This window comes from Centroberyx gerrardi, chromosome 22 (assembly GCF_048128805.1).
Source record: "Centroberyx gerrardi isolate f3 chromosome 22, fCenGer3.hap1.cur.20231027, whole genome shotgun sequence".
Classification (NCBI taxonomy): domain Eukaryota; kingdom Metazoa; phylum Chordata; class Actinopteri; order Beryciformes; family Berycidae; genus Centroberyx; species Centroberyx gerrardi.
The window spans coordinates 10600073-10625858 of NC_136018.1; the positions used below are offsets into that span (position 1 = coordinate 10600073).

Here is a 25786-nt window from a genome sequence, read left to right on the forward strand (position 1 = left end):
TAGGAAAACATATCGCATAAATACCCCCTATGTACAAAATGTGCAAAAGTAAAAAAAGGGACATTGTAAATCGAGACTCAATACTTCTTTGCAAATGTGCTGATTTTTATGGATAGCAGCAGTCCATATAAAATGTGCTGTATTAATATTAGACTTATACATTTATTCCCTGTGCGTACCCTCCTGCATAGATAAAATGAGATAGGCAGTAGCAATTTAATAGGATCTGTATCTGACGGACAATTCTTGATTTCTTGGAATGCACATGCAGCTCTCCAAAAAAAAAAACTCCTAGGAGAATGAGGACTCAAATACCAGCACAGCTTTTAAGTGTATGCAAATATTGGCAAGGAGGGAACCACATTTTCAATTAGTTCTGAGCATGATTAATAATTTACTGCAGTTGTCTCTCTCTCTTCTTATTCTGATGAAGTGCACAGCTTTGGGAGTGGAATTAGAGTCATGCATTAATCTGATTCTTCTAATTGTATTATATCCAACAAAAAAAAATGAATAGTGGCTCCTTTAATCAGACACATGCATTCACTGTTTAACCAGTCCAGCTGTTTAGAGTGTTCATTCTTCATCATAAATACAACACATTGACTCAAATCGACCAGGACAAGGATATTACCCTGCAATTTACTGTAGATGTATAAAATAGCGCACATAAAGCACACACACACACACACACACACACACACACACACTGCCTGCAGTTCTTAAAGGTAGATGGCGCCATTGGACTGGTTCAAATTCCCCAAGTACATGTGAGGACAGTGACATCTCAAAACATTATGGTACTACTATGCATTGTAAGGAAGCACCAAAATCACAGGCTTAAGATGTGATGGTATTTATTCAGTTTAAACATTCAAAAAGCAATGCAACTGTTTGAATAAAATCGAAATTAGACATCCTCTTAGTACATTTATTACATTCATGATACAATAAGAAAACAAACAGAACAGAGAATTGCGGCTTAATAAACCAACAAAGGTTATTTTCATTCAATAAACTTTTTTCCAGAAAACAATCCTGCCTTGCTTGCCCCCAGTTTAAGGCATATCCCCATCCCATATCCACATGTTGAGGTGATAGTAATGAAAACTGATGATTAAGTACTGTACAGCCTAACCAGCTGATGATCAACTGATGATCAGAACTCAGAGCAGAGGATTAGACACTCATAACTATTGTACATTCAGCTATTTCAGTGTATAAAAATGGAAATAAAATAAAAAAAACTGTTTGGAATACACAAATATACAAGAACATAAAAATATTTACAGCTTATTTCCTTTACCCTCTATAAGAAGTATAAATTCCACATAGAAAATTGTTGTTAGGCCTTCTAGAGTGGCCATTTTGACAGTGTTCACCCCAGTTGTTCTCAGCTGGGACAGATCCTGAAGGAGAGGGGATAATTGTTTCTGCCTTCATGTGAGCTTATAAAGTGGTTCTAACCAGCTTTCATCTTATTTTTACATTCTGGAACATTTCTTTTCCTCGATGACCGGCGGTGTGTCGTCAGCCTATGTGCGCTGGTATCGCCACGCAGGGAGAACATGTTACAACAGTATAAAAGATAGGGTGCAATCTTTCCTCTTTGAGCTTTAATTGCTTAGCTGTGATGCTTGTTCCTTGCTGACCGAACCATAAAAAGCGACTGCTATTGTGTGCACAGTGGCCAGACTTTGTGGTTCTTTTCCCTCTCAGTAGAAGTGAACCCGACAACTCTGCCCGAGGTGCGGCTCAACTGTACCTACTGCTGCGACTGTGACTTCTGCGCCGGGAAGAACTGCGGCTGGAGGAGCGGTAGGATCTGCAGAGGAGAAAGATAACGATACAATATTTAACTTTTAGGGCATTAAGAAGATTCTCACATCTGAGGCGTCTTACATCAAGTGCAAAAAAGTTAAGGTGAACATATAGTCAAGAAAATGAGCTGAATACTTAATGAGGTTTGTCGGTATAATAACTGTAATAGTGTGTATTCAGTGCTCTATGCAGAACCATTACAAGGCTGCCAGTTCTTATCAAGAAATTGGAATGGTCTCAAAATAATTTTTATCCCACTCCAATAGCAGTCACTAACTTTGTATGGTCACAGTTCATACGGCTTGAATTCACAACTCCACAAATTACTTGGCGAGAGATATGGACCAAAATAACAAAAAACACAAAGAAATCAGAAGCAAGGGGGGAAAGTGGTGCCATTCTCGAGTGGAGAGGCGTCAAATTGAAATGAACTGAAATATAACAAAATTCTTCTGTATAAAAAGACTGAATGATGTGTAGCTTTTGGTGTAAAACCGCAATCTAACTCTGGGCCACACAGTAAGAAGAAGAGTGAAGGGGAAAGGATGAGCCGAGGCTTGCCACCTTGTTGATGTCTGGTAGGTTCAGCAGGGAACTGTATGTCTTACCGGGATCGGCGGTCTGAGCTCCTGTAGCTGTCACTTCTTCTGCGCCCTCGTCTTCTGCTCACGCTCCGGCTACGACTCCGACTGGAGTAGCTGTCAGAGGAGTCTGACCTGCATTACCATACAGCCAGATGACAACAGCAGTATTACTTTGGGATATTACCAGGATGGTGTTTGATTTGAAACTTGTAGAGGCATCTACAAAAAGGAAAGCAACGCTCTGCCATGTTGGATGATAGACCAGTCACTGACTTGTTTACATGTACACATCGATTTAATTGTTGTCTTTTCTCTGATTATCATAATAATTTGACCATCTGTCTGCCTGGTTGTTTGGTTAATATTCCTGTTTTCATGCAATCTCAAATACTCCAATTATTGCCTGAAGACATCAATAATCCCTTCACCAAAAGGCTACCAGCCTTTTTTCCTTGATGTATGTTACTCACTATCAATCATATCATTTCAACTGAAGTCATATTGCTCCCAACTTTGCAAGTATCACAGCTTATGAGAACTGACAGGCTTAACTGGCAGGTGTATAGATGTCCTTTCAATATTCCCAATTAATATTGCAGCACTCCACGTTTTATTCACAGAATGTATATTCTAATTATGTTATTTTGATTAAGACGTAATTAGATTATGGTATTTACAATACAGTTGTTTTAATCAGAATATTTTCAGAATTGTATTTATATTGGAGTAAGGATGTTCAGTGACCGTTACATGAATAATTCATTGAGTATTTCTTTGAGTAAATAAATTAAGGAGGCTCACAGACCTGGATCTCCTACGGCGATCATATGAGCGACTTCTGGAATGGCTTCTGCTGTACGTCCGACTGATGGCAACAAAATCATGACAATTAGTCAGACAGACAGTTCTGGATCATCCTCTGAGATCAAATAAAAAACAAAAATATATCATACAAATTGTGGCACAAAAGATGAATCTCTGCAAGGTAATTTATACAGTTAAAAATGCTTTCTACATGACAGAGAGGGGTTCGTCAGGAGGGGCCCCGGTTCGATCCCCCTTGATGTCAAGTGTCTACCCCGCTGAAATGTTGAGCAAGACACTGAATCCCCAAGAGGTCCAGGGGTGCTGCCTTGTGTGGCTGACCCTGCAATCAGCTGAAAATACTTTCCCCACTGGGATCAATTAAGTATCACAATAGATTATCAAATCAATGTTTCAGGGTGTACCTGTGACTCCTGTAGCTTCGATATGTGCTGCTGTGGGAGCGTGACCGTCCTCTGCCACGTCTCCTCCGACTTCTGCTGCGACTCCTAGAAGGGAAAAGTTCTGTTACAAATTGCATTTCACTAAGCTAAAGCAAGGGTCAGTTTCACAGACACAGATTTAGCTTCTAGACTAAAATGTTCCACATCTATCAACTTTATAACTTCACAACAGACTTGATCCATGTTAAAGCCATCAGTCTTCACACCTATCCAACATTTAGCAAGATTCAGTTATGTTGCCTTCATCCACTTCATTAAATCAAAATGCTGTTTCTCTGACCTGGATGAGTAGCTGGAGCTGCGGGATCTACTTCTGGACCTGCTGTAAGAGTGGGAACGCCCCCTGGAGTGGGACCGGTGACTGGACGCAGAGCGAGACTTCCTGGGGGACCGGGTGCGGGATGCACCCCTGGTCCCTACCACAGAGGGGGACTTTTCCTCACTGGAGCTCTCCTGGTTCCTCGGCCTCTGGTTGAGCCGTGCAGTCTTGCGAACCTCGTCGAACAGAGATCCCGGTCGGACCCGGCTTTTACTTTTTATCTCCATTCTGACTCCCTGGGTCTTGAGGCTCTGGCTCTCTTGAAGTCTGACGGTCTTCATGGTGACAGGTGGCAGATTCACATTCTGTAGAGCTGACATTCCTTTCAGAGGCTTCCATTTTAGGTCAATTGCAGCGCTAGATTTGCCAGCGACTACTTCATCTTGCAGCCCACCAGTTGTTGTCGCAAAGGCAACAGAGGCAGCAGATTGTTGAGGGAAAATGTTGCTATCTTTATTTGCCATTTTTGAAGAGATAGAGGTAGTTTTGAGGGTGAATTCAGGGGCGTTGTTGAAAGAATCCTGAGTAACTGGAGGTTCAACAATAGTCTCAGTGTCATGCTCTGGGGTACATATATCCATATCATCTAACGACTCTGCTTGATCTTGGATACTGGGCAATTTCATTTTGTTAACACCATTTTTGTTAGATGACTGATCTTGAAGTTCGGTTTGTTTTGAGTTTTCATGGATAAATTCTTTTGTTCTCTGTTGATTGCTCATTTGTCGGTGATATTCCTGTCTGTGAGGCTCTGCCTGTGTTGAACTATTCTTACGGGAAGAAGTGATATTTTGGTCCTTCTCATTCATACTGTCAGCACCTGGGGATCTGCCAGGTCTTTCTTTGACAACTCTCCCGGGGCTATGTTTCTGTTCCATTCGTTTCTCTTTTTGGGATTCATCTTCATCTTCCTCCTCTCCAAACTCCAAAGGTGGCTGCCAGTGAAAAGTCTCTTTCAGCTTCTGATGTTTCCTCTTAGATCTCTTTGCCTTGTCCTTAGTGCGATGGGAACCAGTTTTGGTCTCACCTCTCCTCTTGTGTTTATGCTTCCGTTTGGCCTTCTTTTTACTCTTGTGCCTCTCTGGCTCTCTCTTCTCAGGACTTTCCTCTGACTGATCAGAAGCAGCAGAATTCCTTTGTGCCACAGCAATCACTGCCTCTGATGTCTTTCTGCTAGTCTCATGTTCTGATTCTGAACTGGCCTCCCCTTCCTCTTTCTCAGAGGCCAATATCCTGGCTGGCACCTTTTCAGAATCACTTTCAGAATCCCATCCAGCAAGGGCAGATAACCTCTTGTCGAGAATTTCATTTGTTTCGACTGCTGGTTTCTGTTTTTTAGACATGTTAGCACTGTTGCTTTGGCTCACTTTATCACCATCGCTATCCCATTCAGATCTGCTATTGAAGTCCTCCACTGGTTTTGAACTGTAATGCTTTGTCACCTGATCCTGAGAGTTGTCTTTCTCTTTCATGTTCCCCAAAGAGCTACTTCTCCTAGAGCCATTCAGATTACGACTAGGCTCACTGCCCATCCTGTCCTCTGACTCCGAATGTGACTCTTGACTATTGGGAAGTGAAATGTACTTATCTAAATTCTTTATCCTTTTCAGAGAACTGTAATACTGTTTCCATTCCTTGTCTAATGAATTCTGTTTGATACTACTTTTCTTCTGGGAGTTTTCAGAGTCTGATCTGCTATAGGAGGAAGACCTGCTATTATACTGCTGAGGGGATCTCGACCTGGACCTAGAACAACTTCTACTCCTTGAGCGACTGTATGAACGGCTGTAGGACTTGCTTTTGGAGGACCCACTGCGTGAGCGTCGTGCAGGTCTGTGAGTCTTGTCAGTGCAAATATATCCACTTTGGGAGTCCTCTGGAAGGCAATTGGGCAAGGACTGCACATTCTCTGTAACATTATCAACTACTTGTCCAGTGGAAGAAAGAGTACTAGAAGCTGGCTTTGCTTTAATTTCCTGAATATGGATGTAGGAGGGCTTCCAGGGCTTTTGACCAGGCTTCCAGCGCGAGGGTGGAGGACTGTCACTCAGTGGTATCACAGGGACACTTTCAGGGGCTGGGACAGTAGGGACTCTGGGGACAGGTGCGACTTTGCTCTCTGGACCCTTCTCTGGAGCATGGACCAAAGCATCTGGCTTTGGCTTGCTCACTTTTCTCTTTCTCGGGGATCTGGATAGATTCCTCTTTCTGGACCGTGAGAAAGACCTGGATCTGTACCTGGATCTTGTCCTGGACCTGGATCTAGACCGGGACGGGGAAAAGGACTGAGATCTGGATCTAGACAGGGACCGACTTCTAGACCTAGACAGGCTCCTGGATCTTGAGTAAGATCTGGACCTGGACCTCCCTCGAGACTTGGATTGACTTGATGTATAGGACCTAGAGTAGGACCGTGAGTCTCTGGAGGACAGCGAGGATCGCGGTCTCCTGCTAGTGGCTGAGCGTCGCTGACTAGAGGAGGAACGAGATGGGGAACGAGATCTTCTTAACTTGGATCTTCTTCCTGAAGACACTGACCTTTCACCCTCTGACAGGTAAGGCTCTTGCGGCTTGCTCTTGGAGCTCTTCTTCTTGCCATGTTTACGTTTTTTGGCCTTCTTCTTGTGTTTGGCTTTTTTCTTCTCTTTCTTGATTTGGCGGTGCAGGCTGGACCTCTCCGAGCTGTGGTCTGAAGAGCGCTCTGCTGACTGGGACCATGCAGAGTCACTTCTGTCGTCCCATCTGCTTGAAGAATGGTCATTCAATCTGTTAAGTCAAAAGACACATCAAGCAAAAAAACACTTCTGATAATACAAAGGGATTCACCATGTAAAATATTAAGTTACAGTCGTACTTGTCGCCTTTGCTCCATCTCTCCACGCTGGGAGGTTGATAAACTTTGGTTCTCTTCATCTCTTCTTTCCAGTGCGGTGGGGTTTCACTGCTGCCGCGCTCTTCCACAGATGCAGAGCGGGATTTAGACCTTGTGGGAGTGTGGTATCTCTGCCGAAAAAAGAAAACAAATTAAGATGGCAGCAATTATCAGTATACTTCAACACTCTCCACATAGCTCACTGAGGCTGTGATTATAGATTACCTTCTGTGCCTGAAGTGACTCAAGTTTGATTATGTGAGGATTAAAAATAATTTCACAGTGCAGATAAGTGGCAGAAGGTTATACCGGTGTAAACAGGCAGAGATGAGGGAGGAGAAAAGAGACAAATTTCAGTTTGTGTCTGTGGTCCTTGAGAAATCTGAGAGATGCGTAGGTCGACGCTTTACATAATTCACTTTTAAGGCATGCTTTGTTGTAAAAACATCAGAGTTCTAGTTAAAGAATGGAATAGAAACTGTGTTGTGCAGATAATTCACCATTCACCATTGGAATCACTGTGGTAGAGTTAAAAGCAGACTAGCTACAATACATAATCAAACACCAAATGAATAGACCTTTAGTCACAAATCTTTGATAACAGTTCAGGTAGGTGAGCATACCATTGTTCCTCTGCCTTTGATTTTCCGTCCAGACTTTGTCACTGCTGGTTTCAGATCACTTGTAAGAGATGATTCTTCTTGCTCAGTTCTGAAAAGATTAAGTTTCATTTTAATTAGGTGCTATTCAAAAAATGACGCTCAATATGTAGACCAACAAAAAAAAAAAAGATTGCAGTACATCCAATTTCTCACATAACGGCACATAATAATAGCAGAGCAGCAGAACTGACATCTCTGTTTTATCTTCCTGAGATGGCATGTCCCGTCTCAGCAGGAAGCGGTTCTCTGGCACAGGTGGGATCTCCTCTGGCCGAACTACAGGCTTCTCTCTCTTCCCACCCTGCTCCTTCTCTCCCTCCATGTCACCCTCTCCCTGCGCCATCTCTCCAGCCACAGGACTGTGAAAGCAGCACCAACAAAACACAATGGAAAACATCATTTTGTTATGTAAACAACCAACCGATTGAGGCAGACACTGGTTCATGCTTGGATTATGCTTTTATTTATACTTGGATATACTGATCAGTCTGGATCAAACCTGGTCTCTGAGAATCTGAGTTTGCTACTGATTAAATGTTGCTGCTCGAGGCAACTGTGACAGTGTACATTTGAGGTGCATCTGAATAATTATGTAAGCATGTACAGTAAATGTGTGGCCATGAAGAACAATGAAATTACCTTTGGTCGGAAGGTAGAACATCAATGTGCTTGTCCCTCTTTGACTCTCTCCTTTTCTTTTTTGACCGTTTACTCTTAGCATGTCTCTTGTGCTTGCGATGTCTGCGCTTTTCAACAGATTCACTTTCAGATTCCATGGAAGAGGAGAACTGAGAGGACAACTCATGGGAATTGAGGGAAGAGTCTGCAGAATGGGAAGTTCTTTTCCTCTTGCCTTCAAGTACTGAAGTAAAGAATATGACAGCATGTATGTCATTTCACAAATGAATGAATGCTCATTTTTAAGGCTACATGTCACATGAGATGAAGACATTTTTGGCATTTTGCCCATCTGCTGTCTACACCAAAAGTTACAAAAATGAATCTGAGAAATGTCTATGTTTGAAAAAATATACACACAAGTCAAGTGCCAGGAGTCATATTCAGGGTGGCATTATGCTGCCACAACACAGGCTTCTTCCTGGTATGTTAGAGGCAATGAAAGCAGGCCTGTCAGAGTCAGATGGGCAGCTGCCAACTCAACTCCACACAGATCACATCGCTGATCCTCATTAAATAGAAGATCAGGTTACATGCCCCGTTCTAATGCCAGTGGGGGAAAATGCTGGCATTGAAATGCCAACCTCTTACAGCATGAGTACAAAAAATGACCCAGTTACATTGATAGGCAACACAGTTTTTTTTCCCACTGGGGACAAAAACAAAGGAGAAAATAAAAAAAAGGCGTAAGCTTATTTATAGTCTCTGAAAGTGAAAACAATTGTTATACAACCATTCAGTTGTGGACAACAAGAGTCCTTTCTGCTAGGTATGAAAGGTTTTACAATCCTGAGAGCAAGTAAAATGTAGGATAAATTGAAAGGAGAACACCCAGTTTTACACTTAAATTAAGAATTCACACGTTATAATTACATATAATATATAATGTATATTCCATACAATGGAAACATACATACAATTGACTACAATCTAACCTGAATTTGTCAACATGAACAACTCTCTCCAGCCAAAACCAGAGAACTAAGACTCACAGAGAACTAACCCTGTGATTCCATCAGGTATGAAACCTTGAGCAGCTCCACAGACAGTGGATGGGTGACTGATATTGTGAACCCTCAAATGTTTGAATTTTTGTAGTATCATGACACTTCATTGATCCCCATAAGAAAATTCTCTTTTCACTTGCCCTCCTCCACAGAAAGAGAAGAGCACATGGTCAGCTACAGCTCCAAACTTTATCATAACTGATATAAATGAGTCTTAGTTCTCTGGTTTTTGGTTTTGGGGGAGAGTCGTTCATGATCATATTTATTGATTTCACTGTCCTAAATCATAGGAATAGCATCTAGGAATTCATTAACTGCATACAATTCCCCTTTAAATTAGGCAACATTGGTTGAACTACATTAATAACTAACTAATCAAACATATAAAGTCTTGGATTGGAGATATTTTTATGTAATAGTATAGGTCAAAATTCCTCCAGCGTGGATTTAAGAGAAAGAAGATCAGTTAATGATGAGAGCACCTACCATCATTAGCAGACTTGGTGATGAGTTGCCCGCAGTCAACCACTCTCACGTCAGCATAGGGTCTGCTAGCTGAATCAGTCTTCAGACCCTCAATTTTCTTTATCACTTCGAAGCCGGAGATGACTAGGCCAAAGACGACGTGGACTCTGCAGAGAGGCGGAGAGGATTGATACCTGGAATCACAACTATACAGGGACTTGCATAATATTGCAGTATCTTCAAGTGCTCAGTTGGGAAAAAAAAAATCAGGAAAATCAGGACTGAAATTAAGGGTCAGTGTTAACTGTGAACATCAACTGGCCTGTCTTCTGTAACCTCCAATGTATTAATTGAATGTACATCCCTGGTCAAACCTACCCATCTAGATGAGGTGCCATCTTAGTTGTGCTGTTTGTGGAATAGCCAGAAATCAATCAAGCCAGGGTGGGTCAAACAAGGGGAATGGTGGGGTCATGAAACAGGAGAAAAACAGAGGAAGAGAATGAGAATAAACAAGTAACTTAAACAAAGTGCGGGTGCTACCGTGGTATATAGATGTGTAGATGTGAGAAATGTATCTAAAAAAGTAAAGAATTTATAAGACCCATTGTTCAATTATACACGATTATATAGCAAATAAAAAAAAAAAACACTTGACATTTTGAGTGTTGGTGGATATATAATTAAATATCTCAGTGAACAGTGTATCCTTGTATGTAAATCATACACTGTGACAACACTGGGCACTGGGCAATTACGCAATCATGCTTGGATTATGCAAATAAGGCCGGTCTATCAACATTTTCTCCTAGATGTTTGACCTGAGCTTTTATTCATGGGTGACACTGCTAAGTTGTGGTGACAACCTGTTACAGTGATAAAGGGAGTCTACAAAGTGTAATTATATGTGTCAGTGCTAGCCATTGGTGAATATCATTTACATATACCCAAAATGGTCAACCTACTCTGCAACATATTTGCCAATACAAACTACTGAATGATAAATACAGTCAGGAGAGAGAGAAACACAGCCTTGGAGACACATTACCTTGGAAGAGCAGGATGCTAGAGTTTCTGCAAATTTTACACAAAAACGGCAAGAGAAAAAATGTAACACATTTGTAGGTAAAAAAGAATGAATCCATGTTTCTCTGCACTTTGAATTCTAACTGCACACAGAGAGGGGGTTGTTGACGCTCACACTGAATGACAAATTCTACTCTAATGAATCAAAACAGAGAGAAAAGGGACAAAAAGCAAGACCTAAAATAAAATGTTATAAAGGACTGACTCTCATGCACAAAAGTAAATCAATAATGCTCATGACCTGTGCAGTACAATCGTACAGGTGGAAGCAGTGCAGCATGATTTGGTTTGCTAAATGTTCTCATGCATACTCACATGAAAAACTGTGAACCGTTGGTGTCCTTCCCACGGTTGGCCATCGACAACAGGAATGCTCTGTCGTGTTTGAGAATGAAGTTCTCATCTGTTGGGAGCAGAGAAAGAGGGGGGAGAAGTCTCAGACTGTGTCTCCTGATTAGTGATAAAGGACATGTTCAGGGGTGGATTGGGAAAAGAATAAGTATTTTAATCCATCAAACCTTACATTTGCCTCACCCACCTGCCCAACTATCAAGCTAACCATTTTCTAAACCTACAATGATCTTTGGGATAAAACTGACTTCTACTCGACTTTTAAATTGTTCCAATGAGACAGAAAACAAACCATTTGCATCTGAGTAGCCATTGATTACATTTCAGTGTCGCACTCAACATAACAGACAAACTTATCTTTATGAAGCTATTTGCTTATATGAAAAGCATTCAAATATGGACAGGCAATGAAGATGTGTCCTAATGCCGAAATTACAGACCTGTATTGACTTTGTCCCAATTAAAAAATAAATAATTATATGCAATAAACTTTTCCAAGGAAACCATATCACACACATTTTATCAAACTAGCTAGCGAGCAAGCTATCTTATTTTCTTATTTCCACAATGACCCATAATGGAGTCTTCGTATTGAGCAGAGAAAGCACTACTCTGTATTTGGCTACATGTCATACCAGTCAATGTGAGAATAGCTATGCTATATATATACCATATAGGTAACATTTGCAGTAATATGAGCAGCCCAAGGCTTTGGGTGGGGGTCTAACTAATAGGGTAGCTGTATGAATGGAAAATCCTAAAAGATCCCTTCAATACCGATATCCATCAGCACCCTTGCAAACATTTGGAGCCTTTGTACTGATTGAGGAAGGTGGGGAACAATGTTGACATGGTGTTACTGAGCCGTGTACATCTCTTACCTTCTCATTTTGCAAAAGACCACTCTATAAATAAAAGAATATGTTGAAAATTTTAGGCAGGAAGATTGGAGCTTTCAATAAAGAGAATGCCTACCCTCCATGCTGATTTGAAAAAGCCCACTACTTTGACTAAATTAAAGGCAGAACTAGACAATGGAAAGTGAAGGTCAAGGGAGTCATACATAGGTAAATTCGCAGGAAAACCATGCTTACCACAATAGGCACATGCATCTCTACGCTCATGCAAAAGTAGCTAAGTTGCAGGTTCACAGATATTTAGATGTATATATATATAAATGAGACTTCAACAATCTATACAGCTTATCAGATAACTTGAGCTTCCCATTACCTTCAAAGTAGCCACCATATATAGATTCTCCTCCTCTTCCATTTCCTGCAGAGATTAAAAACATTAAACAACAGAACAAAAAAACTCATCCTCATTATATTTAAAGACAGACTAAGGGCATGTGCACACTATTCTGCTTTTGTTTTGTTTTTTACAGAAAAGTGACTGCCTTTTGCGCTGAAAACGAAAAAACGGCTTGCGTAATTTGTTTCCCTGACGACTAGCTGTGTGGCTGTTATTATCAGGAAAAAGTACTTAGGTACATTTTCTTGGACGCTTGCCATAAACTCCCACACCACAGCCAATGTGCTGGCTCCTATATTGACTATATTGATTAGATTAACAGCTACTACCAACTTTTTCCATTTTAATTCTTGTTGTCGTTATTGTCGTCATAAACTGTCACATGCTGTGAAACCCCTGAAAAGAGGTGCGCTCCTTTAAAAACTCTCACTTAAAGCATTTCGCTCTAAGAAACCAGGTTTTTCCAAAGCAGCTGCTCCCCATTGGCTTCCATGTAAAAACGGCACTGGCAGTTTGAAAAAGGCGGAATAGTGTGAACACGGCCTAAATCAACTGAGTACGGGAAAAAATCAATTCTGTCAAATTTATTATACATGTGTTATGAATCACACACTTTAAAAGTAAATGACAGGTTATAAGTTGGACATTATTTTAATATGCAGGTTAACCTTCAGTGAAGTCGCCTCCCTGGACCATAAAGTTCTTTACAACTCTGTGAAACGTGGAGCCTTTGAAGCACAGCTTTTTCCCTGTGGTTTTCCCAGTTCCTTTTTCACCTGCAAACAGATGTGGGTTAACCGAGCCCTAAACAAAACACATGAAACATACAACAGGCCTGCTACTGTAGCATGTGCGTTTGTGTATACCACAAGCCTGATAAAGAGGGACGGGAGGTGTTTAGAAATGGTGTTTCTTGAACGTTGCCACGTTGACTTCCCACATGGGGTTTATTCTAAACATGGCAATGAAACCACAGGTGGGGTGGGAGCGGGTGGAAGGGGTTTCGATGAACTAGATGACTTTGTTCAGGCATCTCATCGTTAATTCTCCAGTGCAGGACTGACATTCATTAAAACCGAAGAGGTCTTCCCCTCCAGTAACCGGGGACAGGATATTGGACCAAAACTATTACCCCCTAGTATTTCCCTTCCCCTCTGGTAAAAGGAGAGAAGGTGGAGTTTTTATGAGATGTGTGTTGGGTTGCTTTTTGAGGACAGAGGGCTGGCTGTGCAACTGGGCATCTTAGGTTGCTAATCTGCCAGCATTTTACTTCACTGGCTCCTGCAGCGTTACAAGGGTTTGGTTTCCTATGGGCTAAGCTGAGCAGCTCCAGAAAGCTTTCAGAGAGCCAGGAGCCAGAGCAAACTGCACAGTTGAACGGTGTGTGTCATTGTGTTGTGTGTGTGTGTGTGTGTGTGTGTGTGTGTGTGTGTGTGTTCAAAAAAGAGACAGGCTAACCAGCCGTCTCCCATGTCTGCCCTTGCCAGCATCGCATTCCCATTGGCCAGGTGGGGTGAAAAATGAGAGGGAGGATTGATCTGCCGTCTGCTCACAGATTTATGACCATCTCTAGGCAGACCATCACCACTACAGTACACTCTGTTCTGGTCAGTGGAATGAGCTATCTAGGGAGACGGACCAGGGCCCTCAGTCCACCCAGTGACTCCATCTGTCACCAGACGATTTACACTGCAGCCATACCTACAGACTTAGGCTCCTTTCCTCATTAAGTGAGAAGATGTGATGTGAACGCTTTTACATATATTACAAAAGACATGCCTATTACTGATAGGGATGTGGATGGTGGTGCTGTGGCTATTATTTTCACGTCACGTTTTTTTTTTTTTAAGATTATTTTTACAGAATTTTTTCGTATTATGGAATTGTTGGAATTGTGGAATTATGCGCCTTGTCCACCTGAGCCACCAGGACGCCCCCAACTTCTCTTCTTTTATTGGAGAAATCAAGAACACATTTTCAGCACGACTGTTTCGAAATAGCGGAAATGGAATGGAATATTGGCACGCTCAGTTTTGAGTTGTCAGTTGTACTTCTAAGGTACACACACAGACCTAGCAGCATTCAAAATCCTTAAAAGCTGGCTCGTTTCATCTTATCCACTGACACAGGTTTTGATGTGTCCTTTGGCTTTGTGAAACTAAATTATTTGTTGACATCACGATGCACTACATGTTGGAAAAGCACAATAACATTTCAGTAAAACGTGTACAGGACTGAACATTACTCACCAGTGCACAAACAAAGAAAGTTTTTGCTTGTCTTGGGACAAATATCTGAAAAAAGTTGAAAGACTATGCGCCCAACTGCAAAACAAACAAACACACACACAAAATATAAAATAAAAGTTACTCAAAGAAGAATCATTCCAGCCAGCAGAGAGAAATGGAAATGTTTGCAGACATTGAAAGGCATGTTCAATATCAACTTGGTGATCATTATAAGAAAAATAAATAAATAGGCCAAGGACACAATTAACAGTAAAACAGCAGTTTATACCAGCAATGCTGATGTTATTACACTACTGTTTGTTTTGTAACATCTAATTAGAAGAATCCTGTGGTGAAACCCAGACATTATAGCAACTTTTCCATGGCCAGTGGCAAATCATGAGAGAGAGACGGGAGTGGTGAGGGGGGGGGGTGTTGGTGTTGGTGCTGGTGTTGGCGGTGGTGGGCGGGTGGGGGGTGTGGTGTCATTTTATCCCTCCTTACCCAAACATAAGCTAATTGTATTTTTCAGCCAGAGGCAGAAAAACTAGCCCTGGTCATTCTTACATTCAAGAGAGAAATCAGCTGTACATACTGTAGTTTCTGCTAGCAAAATACATAATGCCAGTGGCCTCTTTTGGTTAGACTTGCAAATAAGACAAATAATACAAATAAGACACATTTCAACACAATCAAATCAGGCAATCTAGCCCATGTGCAACTGGGTGTACCACTTTAATTAATGTACACCCCAATGAAAATCATTCACATGCTCCAAGGCTACAATAACAAACTACATACCCAGTGTTTAACCATCTTTACTGAAGATGTTGGTTCTAAGGAATCGACTCTGAAATTAGACTTTAAGGCAAGACTGTATGCATGACTGAATAATCCTTACACCTCTCCTCTGATTTTAAATTCTCTTACCTGGTTCCCGGTTGAGCTCCACATCAAAGTAACACTGAGGGCGGTCTTTCACCCCCATTGTGATCAAAGTCTGGGTGACCTGAAATGTACAAAGAGTACAAAAAAACTGAGTGGTAAGAATAATAAGGCTGTCTTCTCTTAAAGCAGCAGTATGCACCCAGTCCAATTTCCCTTTTTTCTTTTCAATGTAAGCCTAGTACAGGGGAAGAGTATATAAGGAAGTGTGTGTTGGAAGACACCGTAGAGAGACTAACAGAGAGGGAGGAGAGAAAGAGGGGGGAGGAGAGAGAACGAGGGAGGAGAGCGAGCGTGTGAAGTCTATGGGGAAATGGACTAGTTATGCAAATCCAGGCACAGCATAGCACAGCCTGCTTGCTGCCTGTTTTTCCCCCCTCTCGTTCCACTCATTCCTCCTGGTTATCACTATGTCAGAGCTTAGGCACTGAAATGTCACATACCGCCACTACTGGGCTTGGTTAACGGCATGATGAATCTAGGAATGGACAGACGTTGCAGAGACTTAAACCACGGCGGTGTCAAAGTTCTCATTAACTAAGAAACTGCACCATATGATACGTCTTGCACATTGTCACGTCTTCTGTACACATGCTACCTCCATTAGGAGTTTTTGATAAGGTTAAGCTGGTAATGCACATCCGCAAATCGGCACATTCTGTACATATGTCACCTACCCCATAGGTAATTTGAATAAAGTGGTAAGGTGGATATTCTTTTATATTCTTTTACATGTACACACTTTCTGTGCATATGTATGGCCTTTCTGTAAACCTGTAAATGTGCATTGGCATAACATCTTTGCATAACCTGTATATATGCTGTAAATTCACATATTTGTTCTCTTCATTCTCATATCCTTCTCATTACGATACATTGCATATATTTATATTTTGATTTTTTTCCACTTACAGTATTTGATACTGCATATATTTGACATTAATAGTATATTTTCATGCCATATTCGTACATATTCTGCATTATTTTTTCTTACTGATGTTATTTTGCACATCCACATGTAATGCATACTTTTGTCATGCTTTCTATTCATGCATTCTACTTAACATGTTGTTGTGTTGAAATGGTTGGTTGCATATCACCCTCATTTGCTATATTCTCCTGTATCGGCTATTTGATTGCTGTAACCTATTACTATTTACTGCTGCAATGCCCCAATTTCACCACGGGGATCATCAAGTTTCATCTTATGCAGAAGGATACATATTGTTCAACAAATGTGGCTCTATGTTTACATGTAACAGTTAAGACTCTCGCATGGGGTGGGAGGATTACAACCCACTGATAGCTTCACACCACAACGGACCAGACTGTCACTTGATGCAAATAGTTGTCAAACACATAACTATAATACTAATGTGACACAGAAAAACAGGCTCAGAAGGGTACAAGTGTCAGACGGGTACAATGAAGTAATTCTGCAAACACTATGCCCATTTGGCCTACATGAAGCAACAAGTCTCAATGTACACCTGCTACAGTACAGGCCTCATTGTTGGAGTGATACAGATACCCTCCTTGACTCTCTTTTAGTACCAAACAGGGCTTATAGAGCGATGGACAAGAACAATACCACTAGTCATTGCTGAAGGAAAGTAGCTGGCAGGGCAGCACAGGTAAAATTGTTGTGATCTGGAATGTGATTAAAATTTGAAACAATACACTTAATCTGTTGGAAAGTTAATGTATTAAACCAGCTTCAAATTAAATTCTTGTTTTTTTATGTAGTCTAAATTAATTTTAAGCAAATGGACAGTGACAGAGGCAGTACTGTAAACCTTATCAATGAAAATGGGATGTTATTATAGTGAATCTATACATTATTGGCCCCATCATGTCAGCTAGCACACCTTAACCCAAAATCAGCAGTGCATTGTATTAATAGCCTAACTCATATCATATTACAAAGCTTGAATATGTGGGATGCTTTGGGCAAGGCATTGTCAGCTTGTAAAAGGTTCCTTGCTAATTATAGACAACAATAATCACCTTCAACTTTAGGAGAACCCAGAGCTAAAGCAAGAAGTCATATAAAGTAGTTTAGATCAAACAGAAGTGATGTGTTATATATATCACCAAGTAATGCAGACCATACTTTCCTCAATGACCACAACAGTTAACAAGCCTGAGAAAGCATGCAAACGCAAGGCTAAAGTTAGCTAGCATGCTAAATACAATGCATCACAACTGTCCTGACACCAGACCAGGAACTGCTGTCCATCACAAACTCGACATTTCATTAGCCCGAGTATGCCGAGATGCACGACCTAGATTACTGTGAGCACGACACCAGTGTGACTTGCTGGCTCAGTTGTGTCTCAAACCAAAGTACTGCAAACAAGGCTCACAAAAAACAAATAGCATATCTGTATGGGCTAGATAGCTAGATAACTGCGAATTTTAGCGCTTCTAACATGGTAGAGCTAGTAGCTAGCTAACGTTAGCTAGATTAGAGGTGTCTCTCAACCGCAATAATGACAATCCATAATTAACAATGGAAAACAAAGTGTTGCTCATGCAAAGTTATAGATGATGTAATTTATTATTACTAACCTATATACAGTAGCTAGCCCGGTAGCTAGCTAGTCACTGACGGTCGATAAACAGCTAGTGCTAAGTTCAAGCGGTTGTGAAAAAGGTTGGTGCGCTGCAAGAACGGCTCTAGTATGGGAAGCTGCAAGCTACGAGTATTTTGTCCCCCTCGACTTTCCGTGCGACATTTGTTGTGGTTTGCACTATCAGGAAGAAGATTGGGAGATAGCCTGTCGGCTAATCGGACTGACTTACTACGTACATGTTATAGTAGGCTACTCTACTTTCTGTATATCGCTAACATTAGAAAAGATGTAATTACATTCGTATTGCACAGCTGAAGTTGGTGCTAGCTAGCTGTACTTGGTCTGTGTTTCATTCACATGATGTTGTAGCTAGTCAGCTAACCTAGCTACTCTTAACCAGTTGCAGCATGAATCAAAATATAATAAGGTAAGGGGTAAACAAGTAGTGGGGCTACTACACTACAAGTATATATAATTACACTACAATAATATTATTAAACCAAGACTACAAGCTTCACTCCAGTGAGTACTGATTTACAAGTGCCACTGACTCCTCCCCTCTACTTTGAGAAAAACTTGCACAATACAATAACTGCCACAATAACGTTACATATCTATGTGGTTGATCATATTGGGTGGTATCCTAATATATACTGATGGTCCTAATCTTTCCTCTTACCCCGTGCAGACAGTGTGTTCTCCATGGAGCCTGTGGATCATGTCTCTGATCCTGTTTGCCTTCGTGGTTCGGGTCAGGGATGGACTCCCCCTGTCAGCCTCCACAGACTTTGAACACAACCGAGAGCTCCAGGAGAGGAAACAGCAGCTCAGGACCATCAGCAAGGCACTGGGCCTGTTCCCTGACAGAGGCACTGTCAAGGGCCAGGACCTCAACATATAGTAAGGATTCAGGAAACAAGGCAGCAGTGGACAGTTTCATATGCCCTCTGAAACTGTATAAGGATCCCAAATTAATTTGTTCCCATGATACTGAGGCATTAGATCAATGGCTTATTTTAGATCACGTTAAATCAGTCGTATGTGGCTCAGTGTGTGTGGTGACAGATTTTGTGGTGCAGAGGCTGGACAGAACACTGTCCATTTGATATGAGGGGCATCCTGGTCAAGCTGTGCCAGGCTGTTTGTTTACTAAACACCTTCTCTCCTCTCACCTGTTCAGCTTCGTCTCTTCTGAGGGTGTATCCTACATGACCGTGTGCCACTGCAGCCTCCCTGTTGCTAAGGCCTTCTGCTTCCTGGAAGATCTGCGCTGGGAGTTCACAGCATGCTTCAATAGCACTGTGGTTGCCTTGGCAGCCAGGCCGTATCCATTTTTGGAATTTGGTGAGTAAGGAGAGAAATGGTGTTAGTGTTGATACCAACTAGGTTTGCTGTTGACATTTTGGCAGAGCATAGGATTTTTTTTAGAAATAAAAACAGGATGCGTTGAAAGACACACAAAGCTCCTATCTTGTGCTGACCCTTCCCTAAATGAGTGGATTTATCTGTGTATATATATGTATATATATTAGTGTATATCTGTTTTTATCTTATCTTATGCCTGCTGCCAAATGACAGACAGCACCATTCAGAAGCTGAAGCAGCAGTACAACCAGAGTGGTGGTCCGGCCCTGGAGGTCACATTGGCAGAAGTTCAGGAGGATCTGAAGATCCACCCCCCACAGGTTCTTACCTTGGAGGAGATGGAGCTAACCAACGGGACAGCAAATGGGCATATGGAGCAAGTTCCTGGATCTGGTAAGACTTAGCATAGACTAACAGCTTTTGACAGCACAATACATTGTATATGTTGGTTGATGGTTTCATGCTCAGGTGACCTAGAATTGGGAAACGGTTATCATGTAATTTGTCATTGTTTCACCATTTTAGACAATTTTATATGATCATGTTTTTGTTTCGTAGGTCAAAATTTGAGACTGGAACCAGTGACAGCGCCAGGCATCCTCTCCCTGGTCCTTAACATCATGTGTGCGTCTTTGAACCTCATCCGGGGCGTCCACCTCATAGAGTACACATTCCAGGTATGAGCCAGTGCCAGGCCCTTATCACAATTCATTTAAATAGATCATTTTCAGCATTAGTTGGTAAATCTAAAAAGAAATCCAGCATGCTGATGGCTCATGACTCCAGCGTATATTTATGCTGTGCTGTAATCATTGGAACAGGTTTGCTATGGTCATAGGAATGTTGATTTACATCTAACAAAGTACTTTTGTGGTTGGGAATGAAGAATTTTGTTTGGAAGTAGTCATGCATAAGCTAACAATGATTTGTAAAGCTGGCGGAACTGGCTACAGTGCTTTAAGCATTTTGCAGTGCAAACAGTGGTTGTGTACATACAGAAAATGATAGTGATGAGGGATCTGTTTATATAACTGCAAATATTGTTACTCTTGGAATGCTTTCAGCCAAACATAGAATTTATTTGTCTAAAAGGCTTTCCCTGAGTGCATTTTTCATGATCCGAAATTTTGTACATTTTTTAAAAAAGTGGGCTTTAACCTGAATGAAGAATCACTAATTTGTTTTTTCTTTTTTAATTCCTTCTTTTTACACAGGATGACTATGAAGGAATATGGAATGTTGCGGCATTTCTTCTGGCCTTTGTTTGCTGTGTGTTTCAGGTACAGCACATGTAAATGTTGTTCACATGTCAAACACGCAACTGTTTTTGTAATTCTTCTGTCCATTTTGGCCACACATTTTTTCTTGCAAGTTGAATTAACTAAACCAACCCTTCCTGATCACCATCCATTCGATTGACCTCTATGCCAACAGTGCCACCTGTACCTGTTCCATTCATCTTTGAAGAAACCGAAGTCCTTCACTCTGTTGAGTGTGATTGTCCTATGCAACTTCTATCTGTTTGGCATGAGGAACATGTGGCAGCTGATCTTCCACATGTCTGTCGCCTCCCTCTCCACCCTCCTCATCCTCTCTCGGAAGCTCCAAGACAGAACCGATGACTGTGGGGTCTGAGGAATGGAGGACAGTTTAGTGTGTTGCACCACTCCCAGCTCTTTGTCCACTTGTCTCTCCAGTTTTCGGTGCAGGTAAGAACGACAGGGAAGCAATCGACTTGGCTCACATGAGAACCTTGATGAAGATGCCCGGTGGATTTTTTTTAAGAGAAAACATATTCATGAATTTTGTGTCATGAATGACCTAAACGATTACGGTGTTAATATTTTCTTGCATACGTTAAGTAGTTGCACTTTGTGTACATTGTTTCCAATACTGTAAAGAGCATAGGGCGAAATGCAGTTCTGGTTGACTGACGACTCAAAAATTATCGGGTATTGATTGAGAGGCTTAGGATGTGATGAAGGGAATGTTTATTTTAGGAAAAACAATGTTGGCCAGTCAGGGTATTTCATTCTTTATTGATTTCAGTAGGGTCTGGAAAAAATAGGCGAAAAAGGCCAAAACGTTTTTTAAGCAGTTGAAGGATGCTCACCAAAGTTTTCATACAGGAAAACAATGTTGTCCTAGCTTAAGTCTTCAAGTTGGCTATGCTTAAGATTTTATAATTAGGATGCATTTCTCTTCTCATTTAGCCCAGTATTATTTTTGCTACCACAGGCTATTGATTATCTTTGCATAAAGTAATCAAGGGTTAAGACGAGAGTTTACATCGTTAGGTGAGGTATCACGATTGTAAACTGACATATTTAATTATACCTTTTAAAGTAGGTATACATTCCTGATTAGCAAATAATTAGGCAGTTAAACTCTTCTTGAAATAGCGTGATACATATCCTATTTATTCAACTTGGTTCAAAGCATTTTGATTTATGATCAAATGAAGCAGTCAAGCAAAGTTGACAATGCAGCGATTGTTATGCTGCTTTTGTTAAATTCCTTTCTAATTAGGCTAGAAGATAAAAACCTGATGCAAAGATGTAAATGTAAATCTATGAGGTGTTTCATGCCTTACTGTGTGACAATGCAAATATAGTCGATATCTTTAGTTTGTTTACTTGTTTTGTCTTATATACAGATATACCGGCAAGTGCTCGACTACTTATTGCAAACGCTGAAATCTAAGGGCTCTGTTGTTTCATGACCTCGTAGATATTACATTCTATACAGACAGGAAAGTGATTGATCTTATGGTCGCGTAAGGCAGAATGTTTGATATCACCTTTTAAATGTATACTATTTTCAACACTATGTTCAATGAGAAAATAGTAGAATCAGAGCAACTCCAATTCTAAGCTTTTTTTGTACAATTAAAACAAACCTAGGTATTTGAATTAGTCTATTCCAACCGTTTCTACTGATACTCAGCCTTCTACTATGGCTATAAGAATGGAAGCACTGACTTTGATGTGTTGGATGATACTGACATTTGTTGAACAAATTATGATGACTCTGCACTACTGTTAGGTCTAGATTTCTTTTTGTTTTGGATACGGCAATTGTTTGCAAACGTGTTACATATCAGGTTCGGCTGAAGTGATTTTTATATCCTTGTTAGAATTGATTGATACTGCAAAAGGTTTAGGTGGCTGATTTTTCATTCACTCTTGTTTTTGGTTTATTATAGTGCTCCCTAGCTATAGTTCTCGGATTCTCATGATTAAATATAGAACATCTTATGTCAACATAATAGTGCTGCTAATAAATAGGCTAGGTATATATCTTTAATTTATTTTTTTTGTTGTTCAGTTTAATATTTTGTATAGTTAGCTGCTTAAATATTCAGTTCTTAACATGTAGTCCAAATGATGCACTTGATGTCCAGTAAGTGTGGGAAATAACTTAGTTAACAGTGGAGTTTAATGTCAAAGAAATAGCATTGTGGCTGCAGTGGAATTGTGTAAAGTCCGTCCTTTCCATGTAACTATTCCCTAATTCTGTCAAGGAAGTTGAGGGAAATTTTTAAGGGAAGGAAAGCGGTTACATTTCAGACAATCCAAACGCAGCCCAGTATTAGACATGTCCTTCACTATACCGTACCAATAGCTTAGAAATGCAGTTTTTAGCTTGTAGTTTACAGAGGGTGAGGGTTATTGTGCTTTCTCTTTCAGTCAAATGTTTTCAGTAGAGAAGTACAGTGGAAATACAACGTTTGTCAACTCCTCATCATGTTAGTGCTTATAGACAAAAGATGATGTGATATAGCAACTAATTACAAAAGAATACTACATTTCTGTAATTTATGCAACAAATGAATCATCAAAAAAAGTCCTGTGCCTGCAGATGATATAAGTGAACCCTTATTGTTCAAATCTCAATTTGGCCTCAGTTAGATTTTGCTACCCAGTAGTTTGGCACAATGTGGAACATAAGACTGGCTCAGCTGATTTTCTTTCTTATAATGCGTGGCATTAGTCAGCTAATCTTATATGCCACATTCCACCATAGGACTGAGGAAAACAAGTCTAAATGAGTTTTCTGTTGAAGGGGTTCTTTGTATAATTTGTTATGCTGCATGATCTTTTGTCTATTAGGACTTTGGTGATGCTGTAATATTTTTGATACAAAGTGGTTTGACAAACTCACCATTGCCACTGTAGACTACATGAAGTGCATAATTATTGTTGTTGACCAAATGAATTGTAATAAATTGTTGCCATAGATGTTCTAAAGATCTAGAACCAAATAATGTGGAGGGGATATTAGTTAGTCTTAAATTGTACTTGCAGACTGCAGTACTTAAATGGAAATGAAGGATGATTGTGTGTTGATTATGAATACATTGTATGTACTGTACAGTGGAACTGCACTGTATAATTGGGACGTGTTGTGGCTACCATCTCATTATTTTTCACTTATTAACATAAGTCTGAATTAAATACAGTTAAAGCATTCTGCAAGTCATTCAGGTTCAGAAGGGCAATCTGAAGTAGGTTTCCCTGTTGTGTCGGTTTCTTAGGCCAGTTTCATTCCCTTGTTGAATACAAAGCCCGGGCACAGGAAGGATCTCATTTGTTTGTAATTGAATTCTGTCACATAAGGTTGATACAGTGGGTTTCTTGGCTGTAGCCCGTTCATAATAACGGCAAATAATGTAACAATGTCATTCATTGTAACTGCCAAATACACTGATGATTACAGGGCTTTTTGTTTTTTTCTGCAGTGGTGACTGACATTTCATTAATAAATAGTGTCTTTTTTTCATTTGCTGGTCTTTGATTTGTGTGTGCACTAAATCAGTGTCTCCTCTACATTCATTCAGCAGTGATGGGACACTACAGAAATAGAGAATATTAAATTAGCTAAAAATCTCAATTTGGCCCAGTTCCCCTCAGAAAGCATCCACAAGTTTAGGTCCCGTGTTTATAAACTCTCATTATAAACAAAGTAATCAAATAAGAATAGTTTTAATGCTGGAACCTGCACTAGAACCAAAACGGATCGACATGAAAGAAATGGCAAAAAAAGACTTCCAACCACCACTGCTACTAAAAAAACACATTGCTGTTACTTTTACATCACAACCATAACACCAAATGTAAATTCAATACTGTATTTTTGCATTCTGCCAGCAGATGGAGCCCTTACCACACCACTTACTGTCATCTGGGGGTTCATACGAATTGATGTGGTTGTCCACAGATTTTGTTATTGTGCTGGCTATCATTTAACATTATTGTTTATAACATTTATCAGTTTAAACTTTAATATAGCCCAACTGCAGAGTAAACTTACATTAGTCTATAGGCCAAACAAATCTTACAGATGAATGAAAAACCATAATAAGAGCTCTGTTATGTGTTGAACAACATTGCAGGCATTGAAGTTGATTAATGTGGCTGTGATTCTCAACTTCTGAGACTGAATCAAGCCTGACTGGACAGGATACTAAAGATGGGGTGTGAGGGGGGGGGGATAAAATACACAGCATAGAAAGTTCTTTTTGTTATGTGACACATTTTATTAACTGGCAAATACTTTTGTTTTTTCCTCAAGTACTGTTGACCCTGATTTGAATAGGCCACTCAGTGACGTATAAACAGCTTGAACGGTGAGTTTGCATAAAGCAGGGTCAAATTTTTTGCCTTAACCTGATCTCATTATTCATATGAATTGATAAAAAAATCCTGAATTGAGGCGTATAGGTTCACTCATAGCCAAGTGGTCCAGACAAATGTCTGAGATCTGATTTGACGAGGTGACAGTCTCGTAATAACTACATCTATTCAGTGTGTGAGTGTATTTCATGTCTCTACAGCCTGTGTTCAACAGACAAGACAAGTAGCATTGTAGAGGAATAATGGTCTTACAGCAGGCTTGTTTTTTACAGTTAGGACTGTAGGTTGTTCTGTGGGATCAGAAGAAATGCTCTTTCTTTGCCAGATAAACTGTTTACACTGTAGAGCAGACAGGCAGGTCAGTAAGATTGAATCCTTGGGAGATTGAGTGCGAGTTTTGTTTACAACCTGCCGAGACTCCACCTAACTAAGCATGAAGGGTTTTTCAAATGACTAATATTTCAAAAGGGTATATGAAAAGGGTAAGAGTGTTTTGATTTGGCTTTCTTTCAGGAAAAGGACTTTTTATCTGAAATGATTGACTTGGGCTTTGATAAAAGTTAGGATGAGGAAAGCAGCTTATCACTCTGCCTGAATTTACATTGCCTGTACTGTCTGCTGCTGCTGATATGGTAAAGAGCTGATGTGGTGCAGTGTGATGAGTGCAGT

At 40.5% G+C, this 25786-nt stretch overlaps 2 protein-coding genes across 5 annotated transcripts; one reads left to right on the forward strand and one right to left on the reverse strand.

Annotated features, from left to right (window-relative positions):
* Nucleotides 1-840: 840 nt before the first annotated feature.
* On the reverse strand, nucleotides 841-18224 carry nktr (natural killer cell triggering receptor). 4 transcript variants are annotated; one of them, XM_071913753.2, is made up of 17 exons: nucleotides 18112-18224; nucleotides 15526-15604; nucleotides 14617-14691; nucleotides 13036-13143; nucleotides 12344-12388; nucleotides 11078-11165; nucleotides 10055-10084; nucleotides 9698-9843; nucleotides 8166-8388; nucleotides 7718-7885; nucleotides 7488-7575; nucleotides 6847-6995; nucleotides 3954-6734; nucleotides 3635-3718; nucleotides 3211-3270; nucleotides 2430-2537; nucleotides 841-1825 (listed from the first exon to the last, which is right to left on the reverse strand). In XM_071913753.2, exons 2-17 carry the CDS (start codon nucleotides 15581-15583, stop codon nucleotides 1756-1758), a joined length of 4281 nt encoding a protein of 1426 aa, XP_071769854.2. In that variant the 5' UTR covers nucleotides 15584-15604; nucleotides 18112-18224; the 3' UTR covers nucleotides 841-1755. The 4 variants fall into 4 exon arrangements, with proteins under 4 accessions (XP_071769854.2, XP_071769852.2, XP_071769855.2 ...); XM_071913751.2 differs by having other exon boundaries at nucleotides 3954-6758; XM_071913754.2 differs by lacking the exons at nucleotides 14617-14691; nucleotides 15526-15604; nucleotides 18112-18224 and adding an exon at nucleotides 11995-12018 and having other exon boundaries at nucleotides 3954-6758; nucleotides 13036-13095.
* An 85-nt stretch (nucleotides 18225-18309) lies between these two features.
* Nucleotides 18310-24227, forward strand: sec22c (SEC22 homolog C, vesicle trafficking protein). Its single transcript, XM_071913765.2, has 7 exons — nucleotides 18310-18543; nucleotides 18805-19016; nucleotides 19297-19460; nucleotides 19695-19874; nucleotides 20040-20158; nucleotides 20696-20761; nucleotides 20916-24227. The coding sequence occupies exons 2-7, from the start codon at nucleotides 18835-18837 to the stop codon at nucleotides 21114-21116; spliced, it is 912 nt and encodes a 303-aa protein (XP_071769866.1). The 5' UTR covers nucleotides 18310-18543; nucleotides 18805-18834; the 3' UTR covers nucleotides 21117-24227.
* Nucleotides 24228-25786: the final 1559 nt, after the last annotated feature.

Bases quoted from the DNA above. Each gene is read 5' to 3' on its own strand.
- nktr (XM_071913751.2), bottom strand. From the start codon at position 15,583: ATGGGGGTGAAAGACCGCCCTCAGTGTTACTTTGATGTGGAGCTCAAC. The intron at 6,996-7,487 runs GTATGCTCACCT...TTTTTTCGGCAG, and splicing joins TCAAAGGCAGAGGAACAATG to AGATACCACACTCCCACAAG. The intron at 3,719-3,953 runs GTCAGAGAAACA...TTTCCCTTCTAG, and splicing joins AGCTCCAGCTACTCATCCAG to GAGTCGCAGCAGAAGTCGGA.
- sec22c (XM_071913765.2), top strand. From the start codon at position 18,835: ATGTCTCTGATCCTGTTTGCCTTCGTGGTTCGGGTCAGGGATGGACTC. The intron at 19,017-19,296 runs GTAAGGATTCAG...TCACCTGTTCAG, and splicing joins GGCCAGGACCTCAACATATA to CTTCGTCTCTTCTGAGGGTG. The intron at 19,875-20,039 runs GTAAGACTTAGC...TTTGTTTCGTAG, and splicing joins GGAGCAAGTTCCTGGATCTG to GTCAAAATTTGAGACTGGAA.